Source organism: Onychostoma macrolepis, chromosome 03 (genome assembly GCF_012432095.1).
Source record: "Onychostoma macrolepis isolate SWU-2019 chromosome 03, ASM1243209v1, whole genome shotgun sequence".
Classification (NCBI taxonomy): domain Eukaryota; kingdom Metazoa; phylum Chordata; class Actinopteri; order Cypriniformes; family Cyprinidae; genus Onychostoma; species Onychostoma macrolepis.
This window is the reverse complement of record NC_081157.1, coordinates 22,525,761-22,545,563: the sequence shown is the minus strand read 5'-3', so window position 1 is coordinate 22,545,563 and position 19,803 is coordinate 22,525,761. Positions and strand designations below refer to the sequence as shown.

The following is a 19,803-nucleotide window of genomic DNA, read 5'->3' as shown; positions in this document are numbered from 1 at the left end:
TATATATATATATATATATATATATATATATATATATATATGTTCATACCATTTATGATCAAATATTTATTTCTAAAACAGACATTCATTCCTATTTCAATATTAAAACATAGGAATAGACCATACCTGTATAAAACATCTAAAAAAATTATAATTCAACGAACTATTGCTGTTTTCAGGTTTTCATTTTCCAAACCAACAGTATTTTACTACATATTTCTATAGATGGTTCGATCCTGTGCTTAAATAAAAAGAAATTCAAAAATTCAAAAATAACAGCACAAACTAGGTCTACTGATATTTATTTTCATTTCTTATAAAAAGGCAAAATTACTGTATACAATTAAATAAAACGGAAAACATGGAAAACTTTTTTTTTTTTTACTTAGTACGTTTCCATCTCTGGGAAGCTAAAACAGTTATATTAAAATATACTGTAGCCCAAAGTATTTGGACTGTGAAGTCCAGATTTTAGCCATTTCTCAGACGTTCTCCACCTTAATGATGTTCAGCTCGGGCTCATGTGGCGAAACTGGAAGACTAGAGGACTGGTTAGGGGGGCTACAGGCCTGGAATGACCCATCTGCACTGGTGGAGGGCATGTCTACGGATTTATTATCCATCCCCGTAAAGGAGTCTGTGTGCGGCTGTGTGTACTGGGGTGCAAATGTTTGAGTGTGGGTTTGCGTGAATGTCGGCGTGCGGGTGAACGAGGGCCCCCCAGAAGTTGGGCACTGCTGAAACCCGTTCATGCTGGGTGGGCTGAGCTGGTCCAGAGAAAACACCTCAATGCTCTCTAGACCAGAATCATGGATTTCGTTGTATCGCGTCTGAGCTTGGCTGCACTGAGCGTAAGCGCCCTGACTGGTAGCAGTCTGGCTGAAGGGCGCAGAGGAGGCCAGGGAACAAGATGCTGGTAACGTTGGTGCAGATGTCGACTGCAGAGGCTCGAATTTGGATGAGAGATCTTGCAGGGTGCTGAGGATCTGCTTCTGGACTTGAGTCTGCTGGGCTTGTTCTCTCTCCAGTCGGCCCTGATGGTCCACCATCATCCTCAACGCCAGTCCCAAACTTCTCAGCTCGGAGCCCAACAGCTGGATCTGCTCCTGCAGGCCGCTCAAGGCTCCAGAGTCCAGGCTGCTCCGCTGGGGAGGAGGTGAAGGCTGGTTGGTCACGTTTTGGACCCGTGCAGGGGGGGCTGGATTTTGGGACGTCATCCCAGTGGTTGATGGGTCGGGCAGGCGGATGCCGACACGCGGAGGGTTTTGAGGAGCTCGAACAGGAATGCCAACCCGCTGGTGCATCCACCTCCTGTGAGGACTGGCTCCTTGGTGCAATGATCTCTGGGAAATAAAGGTTTAATTTAGCCCTCAATCTATATACTGATGAGAAATAATAATAATAATAATAATAATAATAATATATGAAACATTAATATTACATTTTTAAAATGATATTTTATTAAATTAAAAATCATTCTGCATATTGGTTATGGGATGCGACACTTAAAGTCACCATGAAATCAAAATTGACGATTCTTTTATTTTCATGAAATATTTATTATAAATCCTTTATCCGTACACATCATTTATTTTTATTAATGTGCCCTCGTATTCTTTACTCAAAACAACTTCCTTTCCCTCTTCAGTGACATCTCTTCTCTGATGACATGTTTACTGGCGTGAAGGCGGGATCAACCTGTCACTCACATGAGATCCACCAATAGCAAACCAATTAATTCCCCACGGACAAAATCAAGACCTGTCCAACATTTTTCTTATTCAACAAGCCGTTTCACTTGGATATACAACACAATAGGGAAGAAAAGACAAATTCCATTTCATGCCGACTTTAATCAACAAATAATTATTATTGGTTATAAAAAATAGTTTTTATCTACCTCTAATCATAATAGTACTGGATTGATGATGAGGTTTCATAACTCACTATGTTTTGAGGTCTGGCTGTAGTCAGGTCATAAGAGGATGTCTGAGGTAATGCAAGCTTTCTGCCCTCAGATCCAGAGAAACAGGACGGGTCTCGTCTCATTGACAGCGACGCCTGCTGGCCACTCTGGGGAACACTGTCTCTGACCTTCACAAAACACATGCAAGTTATTAAGGTAAAAAAAAAACATAAATAACAAAATTTAAATAGGATTAATTATATATTATGTATATATATTTGTGAATGATATATTAACAATTTTTTGCTTTCTTTGAAAATTAAGTGCATTATCCTGTAATGTGCACATTTTAATTACTGCAATACAGGCATTTTTATTGTAAAGAAATGATTTAATGTTTTTTTAAATATACTTTAAAGCAATTTAATTATCCCATAATGTATAAATGCTTTACAATTTACTTTTTTTTTATATATAATGTAATGAAATATTTGTCATGAAATAGCTTTTTTTCCATTACAGTCATGAGAATTAGAGGAGTAATGTGCTTAATTATCATGAAAATAAAGGTAAATTTTCAGTGTCACATGATCCTTCAGAAAACATTCTAATATGCTGATTATTATCAATGTTCAAAACAAATTTGCTGTTTCATATTTTTGTGGAAACTGATACATTTTCTTCCAGGATTCTTTGAATAGAATGTTCAAAAGAACAACGTTAATTTAAAATTTATTTAAAAATAAATATATTTAACATAAATGCATTGTAACATTATAAATGTCTTTACAGTCACTTTTGATTAATTTAATGCATCCTTGCTGAATAAAAGTATTAACTTCCTTGCTAACTGACCCCAAACTTTTGAACAGCGGTGTATGTATATATTAGCACACTCCACCCACCCGTGCTCTATGGAGCAAAGCCTTATCCAGCAGTCGTTTGCGAGCCACTAACACAGGATTGGCAGGTGAAGGCGTGTGCCGTCGTCTTACATAATTAGCACCACTCATCGCTCCGGTTCCCACTCCTGAACGCGGCCCTTGGACGCCAGCGTGCTGCGTACCCTGTGCCAACGAGGTGACACTGACAATCCGGATATCCTCATCTTTTTCCCCACCTCGTGCGTCCCTTATGCCAGCCGATCCCGCCCCGGACAACTGTCCTCCTCTCACATCTGAGGACGCCCCGGCCTGCTGGGAGGCAGCAACTCGAGAAGCTTCTCTGAGGAGGTTCCTCAGCTGCTGATCGCTCCAGCCAGCCGACCGTGTCTCAGAGCTGCCCACCTCCCTCGCTGACATCGGCACCGAATGACTGCTGTTAGCAGCTGCTCCGTCCTCCTTTCGAGCTCTCCCTTGAAACTCCTTCAGGAAAAGGTAGATGGCCTGTGCAGACACCTTGATGTTCTCCAGCTCCAGCACGGCTTTGATCTTACGGAAGCTCAAACCTGCTTCCCGCAGCTCCACCACCTTGCGCTTGGCAGCGTCGTCCAGTCTGCCCATGCTGGAGACCAGAGGACTGACACTAAAAAGCTGGTTGGTTCAAGCTGATCCTGAAATCAAAGCAAAAACAAAAGTGATGTTCCCTGAAAAAATGCTGTTTACATATGCCCTGTTAGTAGTTTTTAGGAATTATATACACACATACATACATACATATATATATATAGACACGATTTGCTGTGTTGTGTCAGAATGTAGGATTAGCAGTTCTTTAAAAACACACACACAAATAATTAATTAAAAAGTAAGAGGGACTTTGTTGAATTCGGGGTTTAATTAAACTTAAAACTGAAACTAAAAAAACCCATTAAAAACATTTTTGCTACTTGAAATAAAATAATGTTAACATGTATAAAATACATGATAGATAGATCATCGAAATATGAATATAATTGTTATTAATTGTTTATTTTTTTTCATTTCATTATTCCATTAATTAATAAAGTGGATTCAGGGTTACATTTAAATACAACTGAAAAAAAAAAAGAAAGAAACATTAAATAGAATAGATAGATCATTTTTCATTTTAATTAATTTCACTTGATGTATTAAAATGCCTAAAACTGAAACAAAAATGAAAACAACACACACACACACACACACACTAATAAAAATAACAAAAACACCAAACAAACACTGATTGGATTTCGTTGATAAATATAATTTATTATAATATTTATATATATAAATTATATTCATTTTTTCCCCCTCCATTATTCCATTAATTAATAAAGTAGATTCATGATTACATTTAAATAAAACTGAAAAAAAAAAATAATAATAATAAATAAATTTAAATATAAAATAAATGTTAAATAGAATATTATATTATATATATATATATATATACACACAATATATGTATTAAACATATACACACACACACACACACATACACATACAATGGGGGGGATGATCCCCTGCTGATTTTGTATATTTGCCCACTGACAAAGAAATGATCAGTCTATAATGTTAATGGTAGGTTTATTTGAACAGTGAGAGACAGAATAACAACAAAAAATCCAGAAAAACGCATTTCAAAAAAGTTATAAATTGATTTGCATTTTAATGAGTGAAATAAGTATTTGATCCCCTATCAATCAGCAAGATTTCTGGCTCCCAGGTGTCTTTTATACAGGTAAGGAGCTGAGATTAGGAGCACTATCTTAAAGGGAGTAATCTCAGCTTGTTACCTGTATAAAAGACACCTGTCCACAGAAACAATCAATCAATCAGATTCCAAACTCTCCACCACGGTCAAGACCAAAGAGCTGTCCAAGGATGTCAGGGACAAGATTGTAGACCTACACAAGGCTGGAATGGGCTACAAGACCATCGCCAAGCAGCTTGGTGAGAAGGTAACAACAGTTAGTGCGATTATTCACAAATGGAAGAAACACAAAATAACTGTCAATCTCCCTCGGACTGGGGCTCCATGCAAGATCTCACCTCGTGGAGCTTCAGTGATCACAAGAACGGTGAGGAATCAGCCCAGAACTACACGGGAGGATCTTATCAATGATCTCAAGGCAGCAGGGACCACAGTCACCAAGAAAACAATTGGTAACAAAATTGGTAACAATTGGTAAGAGCGCCCGCAAGGTCCCCTGCTCAAGAAAGCACATGTGCAGCCCGTCTGAAGTTTGCTAATGATTCAGAGAAGAAGTGGGTGAAAGTGTTGTGGTCAGATGAGACCAAAATCAAGCTCTTTGGCATCAACTCAACTCGCCGTGTTTGGAGGAGGAGGAATGCTGCCTATGACCCCAAGAACACGTCAAACATGGAGGTGGAAACATTATGCTTTGGGGGTGTTTCTGCTAAGGGGACAGGACAACTGCACCGCATCAAAGGGACGATGGACGGGGCCATGTACCGTCAGGGCATTGAAGCCAGCCAGGGCATTGAAAATGGGTCGTGGATGGGTATTCCAGCATGACAATGACCCAAAACACACGGCCAAGGCAACAAAGGAGTGGCTCAAGAAGAAGCACATTAAGGTCCTGGAGTGGCCTAGCCAGTCTACAGACCTTAATCCCATAGAAAATCTGTGGAGGGAGCTAAAGGTTCGATTTGCCAAATGTCAGCCTCGAAACCTTAATGACTTGGAGAGGATCTGCAAAGAGGAGTGGGACAAAATCCCTCCTGAGATGTGTGCAAACCTGGTGGCCAACTAAAAGAAACGTCTGACCTCTGTGATTGCCAACAAGGGTTTTGCCACCAAGTACTAAGTCATGTTTTGCGAAGGGGTCAAATACTTATTTGACTCATTAAAATGCAAACCAATTTATAACTTTTTTGAAATGCGTTTTTCTGGATTTTTGTTGTTGTTGTTATTCTGTCTCTCACTGTTCAAATAAACCTACCATTAAAATTATAGACTGATCATTTCTTTGTCAGTGGGCAAATATACAAAATCAGCAGGGGATCAAATAATCCCCCCACCCCCCCCACTGTATATTAGGGGTGTAACGATACATGTATTCTAGGGATGGGAAGATTCCCCGCTTCGCTCGATGCATCAGCATAAAAAGTTAACGATGCATCGGTTTAAAAAGTGTTGTAGCAACTCATAATGTAATAACTGCATATAATGAGAAAATTGCACATAATGTAATAAGTATTACATTAATATTGTAATTAAATGTGTCAATGTTTGCCAAATACGTTATTATTACAGTTTCATCTAATGGTGCTCTTTTATTTATGTATTTATTTTTTTGTTTGTTTTTTGTTTAGCTCCCTAAAATGCACTTTAAAAAAGAATTTGTTGAGTCAACTTAAAATAATTTGTTACCCCGATGACTTAAAATTTTAAGTACACTCAACTCTAATTAAAGTGACTCAAAGTGACAACTGAAATATTTTAGTTGACTGAACAAAAATGTTTAAGGCAGCGGGGTAACAAATTATTTTAAGCTGAATTTATTAATTTATTTTTGTGACACAATAAACTGCTTTCTGTATGGATTTAATATGGAATGTTACTTAAATACGAGAACAGTTGGAAATCCTACTCTGCATGTTTTAAACATGTTCTTACTTTGGCCATGCATTAAATGCAAGTCCTTGAAAGAGAACAGTTTGCTGACTTTAAACAAGATGCCAATATCTTGTAAAACAGGGTGGCCGACTTCCGATATGCTGTAAAGCCGATATAATTAAATTTATTTTAATTAATATTTAAGAAATTTTAAATCATTTGAAAATGGATTAAAAAATAAATGTGTAAAATAAACAATTATACTTTAGATGACAAAGCATTTTTCACAAATAAATAAAAATGTAATTAAAAAGGAAGTAAGCACTGTAACCAACAGGTCACTCAGTATTCTGGGAAGTTTGTGTGCATTGGGAATCATATTTTTTTCAAATATAGCTAAGGTAACACTCATTTTACAAACAGCACACAGTGAATATGACAGTGGGCAAAAGCATAAAGCGTAGCATAAAAGCGTCTGAAGCTGAACTCTCCTCCTGTCCGCATTCAATTTATGAACGGCCTCTGTGGCCGTAACAGGACAGACAGTGAGTTCAAAAGTGGGCGCCACCACCTCAGGAGGTTCTGCAGCGGAATCTGCAACCTCTGGTGGTTCTGCAGTGGACGCCGCCTCCTCTGGAGGTTCTGCAGCGGAAGCCGCCACCTCTGGAGGCACTGGAGTGGATTCATGCACAGGAGACACTGTCAGACACCTTCGTCAGGCCAAAGAGGACACCTACAGAAATGGGGACAGAGTCTTGTACAATCAGGCCAGGAACGCACTGAATAAGGAGATTAGAATGCTAAAAAGCTGGAAGATCAGTTCACTTCCAATGACTCCGCTTCAGTGTGGAAAGGCCTGAAAGCCATCACCAAGTACAGGACACCATCCCCCAGCACTGAGGTGAATCAAAAACTTTCTGAAGACCTGAATGAGTTCCATTGTAGATTTGAAACCCCCCACACCCATCCTGACCATCTCTCTACACAACCGTTAACACCTCCAGCAACCCCCCTTTCCCCCACTCCTGTACTTCAGATCAGTGAAGAAGATGTGCGCCAGGTCTTCAGGAAGAACAAGAGAAAGAAGGCACCAGGCCCAGACGGTGTGACACCAGCCTGCTTGAAAACCTGTTTTGACCAGCTGGCCCCCATCTTCACACAGATCGTCAACAGATCTCTGGAGTCGTGTGAAGTCCCTTCCTGCTTCAAAAGCTCCACCATCATCCCTATTCCAAAGAAACTCAAGATAACAGGACTTAATGACTACAGACCTGTGGCTCTACCGTCTGTCGTCATGAAGTCATTTGAAAAACTGGTTCTGGCTTATCTGAAGGACATCACTGGACCCTTACTGGACTCCCTGCAGTTTGCTTACCGAGCAAACAGGTCCGTGGATGATGCAGTCAACATGTGACTGCATTACATCCTGCAACACCTGGACAAATCAGGGACTTATGTGAGGATCCTGGTTGTGGACTTTAGTTCGGCCTTCAACACCATCATCCCTACACTCCTCCAGATCAAACTAACCCAGCTCTCTGTCCCTAGCTCTATCTGTCAGTGGATCACCAGCTTTCTGACAGATAGGCAGCAACTAGTGAGACTGGGGAAATTCATGTCAAACAACCGTTCCACCAACACTGGTGCCCCTCAGGGATATGTTCTCTCCCCACTGCTCTTCTTCCTGTACACCAACGACTGCACATCTTAAGACCCCTCTGTCAAGCTCCTGAAGTTTGCAGACGACACCACACTCATCTGCCTCATCCAGGACGGTGACGAGTCTGCCTACAGACAGGAGGATAAAGAGCTGGCTGGCTGACTGCAGTGGAGACATTCAAGTTCCTGGGATCCATCATCTCTCAGGACCTGAATTGGGACACTCACATAAACTCCATTGTAAAAAAAGCCCAACAAATGGTGTACTTCCTTCGCCAGCTGAGGAAGTTTAACCTGCCACAGGAGCTGCTGAAACAGTTCTACTCAACCGTCATTGAGTCTGTCCTGTGCACTTCAATAACTGTCTGGTTTGGCTCAGCTACAAAATCAGGGATCAGAAGACTACAGAGAATGATTCGGACTGCTGAACGGATTATCGGTGTCCCCCTGACCACCCTTCAAGAACTGAGCAATGAACTTATACATCCAGAGTGAGAAAAAGGGCTCATAAAATCACTCTGAATACCTCACATCCAAGTCATCCCCTTTTTGAACTTTTGCCATCTGGCCGGCGCTACAGAGCCCCAATCACCAGGACAGCCAGGCACAAGAAAAGTTTCTTCCCCAAGGCAATCCACCTTATGAACAGTTAAATGCATTACAGCACAACTGTACATACAATCATTTATGTTTCAAATTATTTTTATTTTTCAATTTTTTGTTTATTTATATTTACATGTGTATTTTTTATTCTAATCTTATTTTTATTGTCTGTGTCATTGTTGTCTCTGTGAACTGGAAGCTTATGACATCAAAACAAATTCCTTGTATGCGCAAGCATACTTGCCAATAAAGCGGATTCTGATTCTGAGAGGCCTCTGAGGGCGATTCATGGAAAAGAGAGGGCTCTACGGCAATTTTGTGTACAGATGAGGCCTCAGAAGCAGACTCGTGGACAGGAGAGGCCTCTGGAGCACAGTGTGCAGCCCACACGCTCAAAATGGCGATCACCATAACAGGAAGCACTGAGGCCAGGGGAACAGTCTCTGTGATAGCCAGTGCTGAGGCCCTGGGGATGCCAGCTGCTCGCACCGACAACAGTGGTGGGTTCATCACACTGGCAATCACTCCTGGCCCAAGCTCCGCATCCGCAGGAGCTTGGGTACTATCTCAGCTTAGCCTGACAGTTAGCCTGTTTTAGACCAGGTTAATTTCCCAGCATAAGTTGCCACAGTGACTAAGCTTGATCTAGGCCTATGTTAAATTAGCGTTATGAACCAAATCATTTAACAATGAGTAAGAATAACTGAAATAAGCCTGGCTTATTTGGTTAGCTTGTTTTATGAAACAGGCCTAGAGGCATTAAAAGTAATCATATTTTCTGCATTGCATCGTATTGCATCAAATCGCATTGCGTTGAATCGAATCGAAATCGGATCGCACTGCATCGAAATAGGGGTGAATTGTATCGCATTGCATCGGTAGCTGCTTCATATGTATCTTAATGTATCGTATCATTGGCTATGCATCGAGATGCCTATCATATCAAGTCATGAGATGCACATCCCCAATGTATTCAGTACCGTTTCTAGGTATAGGCAAGGTAGGCGCCAATGAGCGCACTGAGCTGTTCAAACGCTCCACCATCATCCCTGTTCCAAAGAAACTCAAGATAACAGGACTTAATGAGTACAGACCTGTGGCTCTAACGTCTGTTGTCATGAAGTCATTTGAAAAACTGGTTCTGGCTTATCTGAAGGACATCACTGGACCCCCTGCAGTTTGCTTACTGAGCAAACAGGTCTGTGGATGATGGTCTGGCAATTCACCCTCAATCCAGAAGGGGGCGCCCGCAGTAACGCAACGCTGTTTGATAACCGCCAGCAGAAGAACAGCAAATGCCATGAGTTGCGCACTTGAAAAAAAAGCCCACTAGACAGTGACCATGTGCTGATTCTGAACGCGTCTCTCACTGGCAAAGGAGTATACTTAAAGGCTTGCGCACTCAACTGTTTGCGAAATGGAGCTTTGTGCTTGTGTATCCTACCTCTCTCATTCGGGCACAAATCCAAATATTCCATAATATTTCCATATTTGCGATGTATCTAAATGCAAAACTATTATTTATTATGTAAATTATAGGCTTTGTACTTCAATCTCATTTCAACGGTGACACAGAGGTGGGCGCGGTGATGTTTGGGTCACTGTATTTTATTTTGATAAAGTACCAACTGCGCTGTCAAGTTAGCAATGCTGTAACTTATATGTCTTGTGTGTGTGTGTGTGTGCGCCAGCACGATCACTTCAACTGTTTCCTTGTACCAGCAGAATCAACTTAAAACACTTTTTTGTCTTACTAATAATGCATCACTGTAAAAGGTATATTTTATTTGTGTACACTCACAATGAAAACAAAACATTGTGCTTTTGTAAAATAAAAACGCTTTCTGCCATTTGAGTTTCCTTTCTGTTAACAAAGCGTCACAAAAATGAACTGAAACTCTGCATATATAGGCTACGTTACGTGTCGCACTGTTTTTTCCCCTTGTTTATCTGTTAACTAAATCAAATATATATTTTAAGTATCAAATAAGTATTTATTCCTTGTATGTACATATGTACTGCAGATTATATATACGCAGTGCTCTCCACTAATATTGGCACCCTTGGCAAATATGCAAACACGGCTGTGAAAATAAATCTGTATTGTTTATCCTTTTTATCTTTCATTCAAAAAAATTCACAAAATTCCAACCTATCATTGAAGTAAAACAATTGAAAGTGGGGGGGAAATCTCATTGTGAAATAAATGCTTTCTGCATGATGGCCACAATTATTGGCACCCAATTATTGCAACGTCCTTTTCCCAGGGTAACAGCTCTGAGTTTTCTCCTATAATGCCTGAAGAGTTTGGAGAACGCCTGATAAGAGATCAGAGACCATTCAATCATACAGAATCTCTCCAGATCCTTCAGATTCACAGCTCCATTGTCAGTAGTACTTCTCTTCAGTTCACCTCACTCATTTTCTGTAGGGTTCAGGTCAGAGGACAGGGACAGCCATGGTAAAAGATTCATTTTGTGCTCAGTGACCCATTTTTGTGTTTATTTTGATGTTTATTTTGGATTGTTGTCCTGGTGGAAGATCCAAATATGGCTCATTATAAGATTTCTAAAAGAGGCAGTCAGGTTTTGATTTTTTATCTGTTGGTATTTGATAGAATCCATGATGCATGCATCTGAACAAGATGTTAAGGACCTCTGGCAGAAAAACAGGCCCACAATATTAAAGATCCAGCAGTATATTTAACCATGGACATGGGGTACTTTTTTTATCCCTCTTTGTACTAAACTCATCTGGTGGGTTTGCTGCCAAAAAGCTATTTTTTTCTTTTTTCCATTTGAAGTTCCAGTTGTGTCTGATAACTGAATTTGCTGGAGTTTGTTTTTGTATGAGAGAGGAGAATTTTCCTTGAAACCCTCCCGAACAACATGTGGTGATGTAGGGGATGTTTGATATATACAGGTGCATCTCAATAAATTAGAATGTCGCGAAAAAGTTCATTTTGTCTTGTAAGTTACTTCAAAAAGTGAAACTTTCATATATTTTAGATTCATTGCATGTGAAGTAAAACATTTCAAAAGGTTTTTTTTGTTTTAATTTTGATGATTAGAGCTTACAGCTCATGAAATTCAAAAATCAGTATCTCAAAATATTTGAATATTTACATTTGAATTTCAATAAATGACCATCCCTACAGTACAAATTCTGAGTATCTCTTGTTCTTTGAAACCACAATAATGGAGAAGACTGCTGACTTGACAATGATCCAAAAGACGAACACTGACGCACTCCACAAAGAGGGTAAGTCACAGAGGGTCATTACTGAAAGGTGTGGCTGTTTACAGAGTGCTGTATCAAAGCATATTAAATGCAAAGTTGACTGGCAGGAATAATTTGGGTAGGAAAAGGTGCACAAGCAACAGGGATGACTGCAAGCTTGAGAATACTGTCAAGCAAAGCTGATTCAAACACTTGTGAGAGCTTCACAAGGAGTGAACTGAAGCTGGAGTCAGTGCATCAAGAGTCACCACGCTCAGACGTCTTCAGGAAAAGGGCTACCAAGCCACTTCTGAAGCAGAGACAACGTCAGAAGCGTCTTACATGGGCTGTGGAGAAAAAGAACTGGACTGTTGCTCAGTGGTCCAAAGTCCTCTTTTCAGATGAAAGTAAATTTTGCATTTCATTTGGAAATCAAGGTCCTAGAGTCTGGAGGAAGAGTGGAGAGGCACAGAATCCAAGTTGCTTGAAGTCCAGTGTGAAGTTTCCACAGATGATTTGGGCTGCCATGTCATCTGCTGGTGTTGGTCCACTGTGTTTTCTGAAGTCCACAGTCAACACAACCATCTAACAGGAAATTTTAGAGCACTTCATGCTTCCTTCTGCTGACAAGCTTTATGGAGATGCTGATTTCATTTTCCAGCAGGACTTGGCACCTGCCCACACTGCCAAAGGTACCAAAAGCTGGTTCAATGACCATGGTGTTGGTGTGCTTGACTGGCCAGCAAACTCGCCTGACCTGAACCCCATAGAGAATCTATGGGGTACTGTCAAGAGGAAGATGAGAGACACCAGACCCAACAATGCAGATGAGCTGAAGGCCACTGTCAAAGCAACCTGGGCTTCCATACCACCTCAGCAGTGCCACAAACTGATCACCTCCATGCCACACCGAATTGAGGCAGTAATTAAAGCAAAAGGAACCCCTACCAAGAATCGAGTACATATACAGTAAATGAACATACTTTCCAGAAGGCCAACAATTCACTAAAAATGTTTTTTTTTGTTGGTCTAAAATACTAAAATACTAAAATACTTATTTTAATTTGTTGAGATTGGTGTTTGGTGAATTGGTGGGTTTTTGTTAAATGTGAGCCAAAATCATCATAATTAAAAGAACCAAAGACTTAAACTACTTCAGTCTGTGTGTACTGAATTTATTTAATACACGAGTTTCACAATTTGAGTTAAATTACTGAAATAAATTAACTTTTCCACAACATTCTAATTTATTGAGATGCACCTGTATATTTTTTTAGGTTTCTGACCCCAAGACTCAACTATTTTCTGCAATTCTCCAGCTGTAATCCTTGGAGAGTCTTTGGCCACTCAAACTCTCCTCCTCAGCGTGCATTAGGACAATATATATGCGTCTTCTTCCAGGCAGATTTGTAACAACCTTATTTGATAGGAACCTTTTAATTATTACCTTGATGGTGGAAATGGGGATTTTCAATGCTTTAACTCTTTTCTTACAGCCACTTTCTATTTTGTGAAGCTCAACAATCTTGTTTTACATATCAGAACTATATTCTTAGGTTTTACTCCTTGTGATTGATGATTAAGGGAATTTGGCATTTGTGTTCATCATAGTCCTGTGGAACAGGAAGTCATGGCTGGACAATTTCATGCTCCTAGTCACCCTGGTGTGCTAAAAAATGTAAATATTAATGGGAATATACTTCAGAGATATTTTACTCATAAGAATTTCTAGGGGTGCCAATAATTGACCTTATGCATGGTTACTTCCTGGTCGTAGATAAGCCAGCTCAGTCATTTCCGGTCAAGTGTACTGTGCCGTAAGAGGAACGCCCTTGGCCCTTTGCTCGGTTTCTCTACATAATCCATTCACAATTAGGAGAAAAGTTTTGTTTGTCTAAGATGACCAAACGTCCACGTATTCCGTTTCAGGAATGACAAAATGCGAATGTTAAATTTACGCGAGGGAATCCGTTAAATCATGCCGCGAGTCATTGCTATGATTGACAGTGGCAATGAAATTAATCACCCGATGTCAAAATAAAGCTGTGCATTAAGTGATTCAAAACTACAGGTCTGTGTTGGATAAAACTTAAACGATGTAGCCTAGTTATTAAATTAAATCTAAACATTTCAAAATATTGAATGCATTATTTATTTGTTATACCAACTTATTTAATTTGTATTTGACTATATAGGTATTTAAATAATTCAGCATTATAGGCTGTGACTTTGTGACTTCCTGCACTTGCTATACTTTATACTTAAGTGCGACAAAGTACTAAATTTGTTATAATATTTATTTTATAATAAATCAAAAGACTTGGAAAAACTAAGTTGAAATGGCAGCTGCAGCCAATGAGTGATCCTATACTACCATCTCTTGGTTATAACGGTAATTTCATTTTCTTCTTAAAAAGTCTATTTTTCACAGAGACATGTTTTAGCATATTTCTTCATGTCGTCTTCGTGAATGAAAAGTGAACCTTTAATAATGGGAATTTTACCACACATAGTTGAGAAATAATAAATGCTTTAAAATTGTATAAGATTTTAAAAATGTGTTCATGGCTATGAAGTAGGGCTGGGCGATAAATCGATTTTATCGATTAACTCGAATGTGTAGTTTACGTCGATTTGTTTGAATGAAAATCGGTTTTCTCTTTAACATCCGCTGACGCTCCCCTCTGGGCTCCCGTAGTCCCGAATGGGCTCAGCCCTCCCCCCACACGTTTGCCATATTAGAGTTTAGATAGGGTTTCGTGATCCTCCCGCAATCCGCCGCATCCCAACGTGTTCGCAAAGAAAATGATGTGTACTACGCAGGGGCGGACTTAACGATTTGGGGGCCCTAAGCAAATTCCAGGTATGGGGCCCCCATACAATAACTATGTGTCCTTTTATGCTTAACACCTATTTTGCTCACTCGCTCAAGTTTTTAGTTTATTTATCCCTTCACAACCAGTAATTAGTCAACTTTCTGCTGTTCTAAATCCAAATTAGGCTACCTTATTTTTTTTTCCGGATCACACAAGGAAGACATTATCAAAAAATAAAGAAAGAAAGAAAAAAGAAAAATGCGTTCACTTGTCCATTTAATAAATTGCAAAAATGTTCAATCTTTTTACAAACATAATAGCCTACTATCCCATGCAACTCATTCCATATTCCAAGTGTTTATAACCCTTATTTTGCTTGCTCGCTCTAGTTTATAGTTTATTTGTACCGTCACAACCAGTAATTTGCCAACCTGATGCTGTTCTAAAGCCAAATTTGGCTACCTTATTTTTTGAGATTGCAAATGAAGACATTATCCAAAAAAAAAAAAAACTTGCACTTGTCCATTTAATAAATTGTAACCCTTTCCAATCTTTTTACAAACATACAATTATCCCAGGCAATTCATTGTATATTACAGGTGTTCTGAAGGCATACTGTAGGCTTTGCCGAGAAACAAATCGAAAATGAAACCTATAGGCCTAATTAAGGGAAAATATCCAGTCACTGCATTCGTGCATTTATACGAGTATGCGGCAGTTCGCGCCGGTGCGCCTAGAAGAAGCATACAAGAGAGTCATTTTGAAACATCAAGATAAATAAAATTGTGACTTGAAACACAATACTTTCTTTACTGAGGTGAATATCTCTGTTCTGAGACAGTCAGACAGCCTAGAATGCGCGCAAAGAGCGCTTCCTCATGATCACTATAGCTGTCTCTCACTTCAATTAATTGCGATCTCACGACGTTCCGTTAATAACTGCACAATGAATCTCTTATTTACATCTTATCTACACTTCGTTATAATGAGATGATCCCCGACCTTGCAGAACTCAGCACTTGACAAAAACTCGGCATTTTGATCGGTAAGTGGATTCTAACTTAAACACTTCTGGTCACTGCGTTCAAGAAATCAGCGCACATGTCTGTGAACGGCTACAGTGCTCAACGTTGCAAATATGTTTCGCCAATATCAAATGGGGCCCCCTGATTTCCCGGGGCCCTAAGCGGCCGCTTACCTCGCTTATTGGTTAAGTCCGCCCCTGGTACTACGGAATGCGGATCCTTAAAGCAGTGTTACTCATTGCACGGCTCGCCAAGCTTTAATTTGTGGCTCGCATGGCAGTAAATAATACGATGATATGAGCAAAACAGAGATTTCATAAAAAACATTAAAAAAACAAGCAGGGCTATAACATAACCCATAAAAAAACTCACACCGTGTCTACACCGGTCGTCGCGGTGCGATCAGGGCTTATGATTTCCGCGATGCGGAAAAAGCGGACGGAAACGCGGAATCTAGTTATAAAAACAGAATTTACTGTATAACACGGAATGTCATTGAATTTGTCAAAGTTTGGATGAATAAATCAAAAGTAGGTCATTACACTTAAATCAATTTGCGATATGAATAGGGTTGGGTACCGTTCACATTTGAACCGGTACGGTATCGGTACCGGTATCTGAAATTCGGTACCGGTACCCAACGGTACCTTTTTTCGGTACTTTACTCTCTGTGTAATAACAAAAACATTTATTTCAGTGAAAAAATAAGTCCAAATCTCTCAATTTCAACATTTTGAACAATTGGACCCTACAATTGTTTTTCTTTTTTTTCTTCCAGAAATTCTTGTGTTTTATTTTTTTTCTGATAATCAAATGAAGGCATGAAACATTTATTTATTTTTAATCGAATCAAAATGAAACCCTTTTATTTTTTTGGCAAACAAACAGAGGTTTACTGTTAAAATTAATACATGGTAGAAAAATTATGTGAATATACCTTTAAAAAAGTTATAATAATAATTGTATTTTTTTCTACAATTAAGTCATTAATGTGGTTGTAATAATTATTTTTATAATTTAATTGTTTTATTTAAATTTGTCAGTAAATGGAATATATAAAGACGTACATATACTGTACAAAAATAATACAAGAGTAATATATTTCTGTTACATGTTAAACTGCACTTTTATTTTGACAGGTTGCGTGAAGTTTCTGTGTGTATACAGTATGATATGATGCTGGTTTTCTCAAATGAAACGGTAAAATTCTCATGAAGTGACTCACAGCTTGTAAGTTCATGTGTTCAGTGTAAGTTCATGTGTGCTTCAGTATTTGTTTACTAAACAAACCCGCGTCTCCGCCATTCATACATACCGAGGCTAATGGAACATGCAGGATTCATATTTAAACCGTCTTTTTGCGTTTTAATATTCACATACACTAGTTCATATCGCGATTCGAATTAAGTGACAGACATTCTTTTATTCATCCAAAATTTGCCGAATTACGTGGCATTCCGCGCTATAAAGTAAATTCCGTTTATATATGGACTCCGCCATCCTGTCCGCGTTTTCGCGGAAACCATATGACCCTAGAAATGTAAGCACACTTCAGAACATTTCGGTTTGCCCTCAGTGTTGTGTTTTAAACAGTTGCAGGGGTGGCAAGTCACAGGGTCTCTCTCTCTCTCTGTCTCTCTCGTATGCGCCCCAAATGCATTCTCAGGTACCGAAATTTGGTACCGAATGATTTAATGTGAATCGATACTCGGTACCGACGCAATTCGGTCCGTACCCTTAAAAGTACCGAGTTCGGTACCCAACCCTAGATATGAACTAGTATCTGTAAATGTTAAGCTGCAAAAATAGCATTTAAATATGAATCCTGCGTGTCTGGTTATGAATGAATGCACAGACGCTCAGTTTCGTTTACTACACACATACTGAAGCCTTTCAGCATCTGCCGTCTCCCTAAATGAGGACATAAATACATGAGCAGTCAGTGTCTGCTCTATTACAAATATATTTTATTTTAAATACCCAAAACAGCGGGATTACAAGATGGAAATATAGACTAGAAAGATATTTAAACTTGCTCTGCCCTTACATCCATGACAGAATAAATACAAGATGGGAGGAAAATGTATATTTCTTTCCCTCGCAGTTTTATCATTGGTTGATCATCATACTGTATATAAAATTGCGGGATTCAGGGAGCCTCTATTATGCATTGCAACTGCTTTTGAATGCATGATCGCTTTTTAGTTTCACTTTCACTTTCGAGATTGGCAATTGCATGTCTGTGTTTATACTATGATGCGGCAGTATTTACCACACATTTTACAAGATTAGATGTTTGTCAGTTTTGCTCATGATCTGCAAATCATTCCTCATCGTCCTGAGTCATATCTCCTTACTCTGTTTATGTGGTAAGTGAAATTGTATGTACTGTAATGTAACTGTAACAGGCAACCTTTAACAATTGTTATTCGTTTTCCATGCCTTTCTGAATATGGATTCACGCTTTGGGCACACCCCCTAACCCCCACGATGTCATGGTCCATCGTTTATCAGAACTACCTCCTATCTACTGAATAGCAAAATGTTAAACTTGTGTTTAAAGAAAACTTATAAAAAAGGGTCACATAATTTTATATTTTATGTTACATTATATGTTATGTTATGTTACATTTTCACTGTTTACAATGGCAGGGCCTGCCATCTTGTTTCTTTGGCCTGTTGTTTCTGATTGCACTTTAACCCCAAGGGGGAAATCCAGATCAAATCCCAGAAGGGAAAATCAAAACAAAATAAAGTTAAAACTTGTTTTGAACAATTTCTTTGTCATCTGCAGATTGATTTTAAGTAGGGGGGGAAAAATCGATTTAAATCGTAAATCAAATTTTTTGTGAAAAAAATCGGGTATTTTTTTTTAGGCCATATCGCCTAGCCCTACTATGAAGGTAAGATATTGATTATCGAGAATACCATTAAGACATCGTTTAAGAGATTAGCCTAACTGCCTAAACAGTTACGATTGTGTTTATTTGTCAGCATTTAAATGTACAGTTATACTTACGTGGGTACTTTCCTGGGATTACCAGACTCTGCGTATAAAATTATATGTTCTTTAATAACATGAAACTATATGTTAATTCCGCAATCATTATTTACAGTGTTGCAATTATTTTGTTTCTCAGTTTCTGATAAGAATGAGGCAGGAGATGTTTCTGTGAGAGTCTATAGCACATATAAAATGAGCTTCACCGGAAGATTACGAGCTGGCTTATCTTTATCCGGAAGTTCTAAATAGCGCTCCGTTCATATGGTCAATTGTGGCCAATATTCGTTGGAGAAAAACATTTATTTCATCATGAGATTTTCTCCCCACTTTCAATTGCTTTACTTCAATGATAGGTTAGAATTTTGTTAATTTTTTGAGTTTAAGATCAAAAAGGATAAACAATGCAGATTTATTTTCACAGCCGCCTTTGCTCATATTTATCAAGGATGGCGATATTAATGGAGGGCACTGTATATATAAATACATACACACACACACACACACACACACACAGTTCTTACATTTTTATATTCATTATTTTCATTTCATTTGAAAATATTTTTTTTCAAAGATAATATATATATATATATATATATATAGCAGTTTGAAACGTTATAGCATTACTGTTGGAAATGTAAACAAATAACAGGCAGTATGCGTAATGCTATAACGTTTTAAACTGGGTTTTAGCTGGTCTGCCAGTCCGACAAGTGCCCCAAACCCCAGGAACACAGACCACCAGGATCAGCTAACCACCTTAGACTGGTTTGAGCAGTTTTTCAAAAGGGTTAACGTTAGACCAGCTGCCATTTTCCAGAAACTACCCGTTTACCATTTTCTAGCAGGGAGCAAGTTGAGATTCATGCAGCGACAATGCATAGGGATCCCGTGCACTAAAACACAATGGAAATCAAGCATATCTCACCTACTGCGACTTTGCTCTTCTGTTATTTATGTTTAAAGCGACGATCTGCTCCATTGTAAAGTCACATGGCAAAGCTCGTATCCGTATCGTGCGTCTGATATTGTCAACACAACAACAGTAGTATGTTTCGTTGAAAGGCACACATTAGTGGTTTACTTTACGAC

The 19,803-nt window shown here is 39.0% G+C and overlaps 1 protein-coding gene across 2 annotated transcripts; it reads right to left on the bottom strand.

The window, feature by feature from the left end:
• Positions 1 to 286: 286 nt before the first annotated feature.
• Positions 287 to 19,780, bottom strand: LOC131537896 (uncharacterized). 2 transcript variants are annotated; one of them, XM_058771597.1, is made up of 4 exons: positions 19,644 to 19,780; positions 2,812 to 3,458; positions 1,948 to 2,094; positions 287 to 1,343 (listed from the first exon to the last, which is right to left on the bottom strand). In XM_058771597.1, the coding sequence occupies exons 2-4, from the start codon at positions 3,406 to 3,408 to the stop codon at positions 483 to 485; spliced, it is 1,605 nt and encodes a 534-aa protein (XP_058627580.1). In that variant the 5' UTR covers positions 3,409 to 3,458; positions 19,644 to 19,780; the 3' UTR covers positions 287 to 482. The 2 variants fall into 2 exon arrangements, with proteins under 2 accessions (XP_058627580.1, XP_058627579.1); XM_058771596.1 differs by having other exon boundaries at positions 19,640 to 19,779.
• Between the last annotated feature and the right edge of the window lie 23 nt (positions 19,781 to 19,803).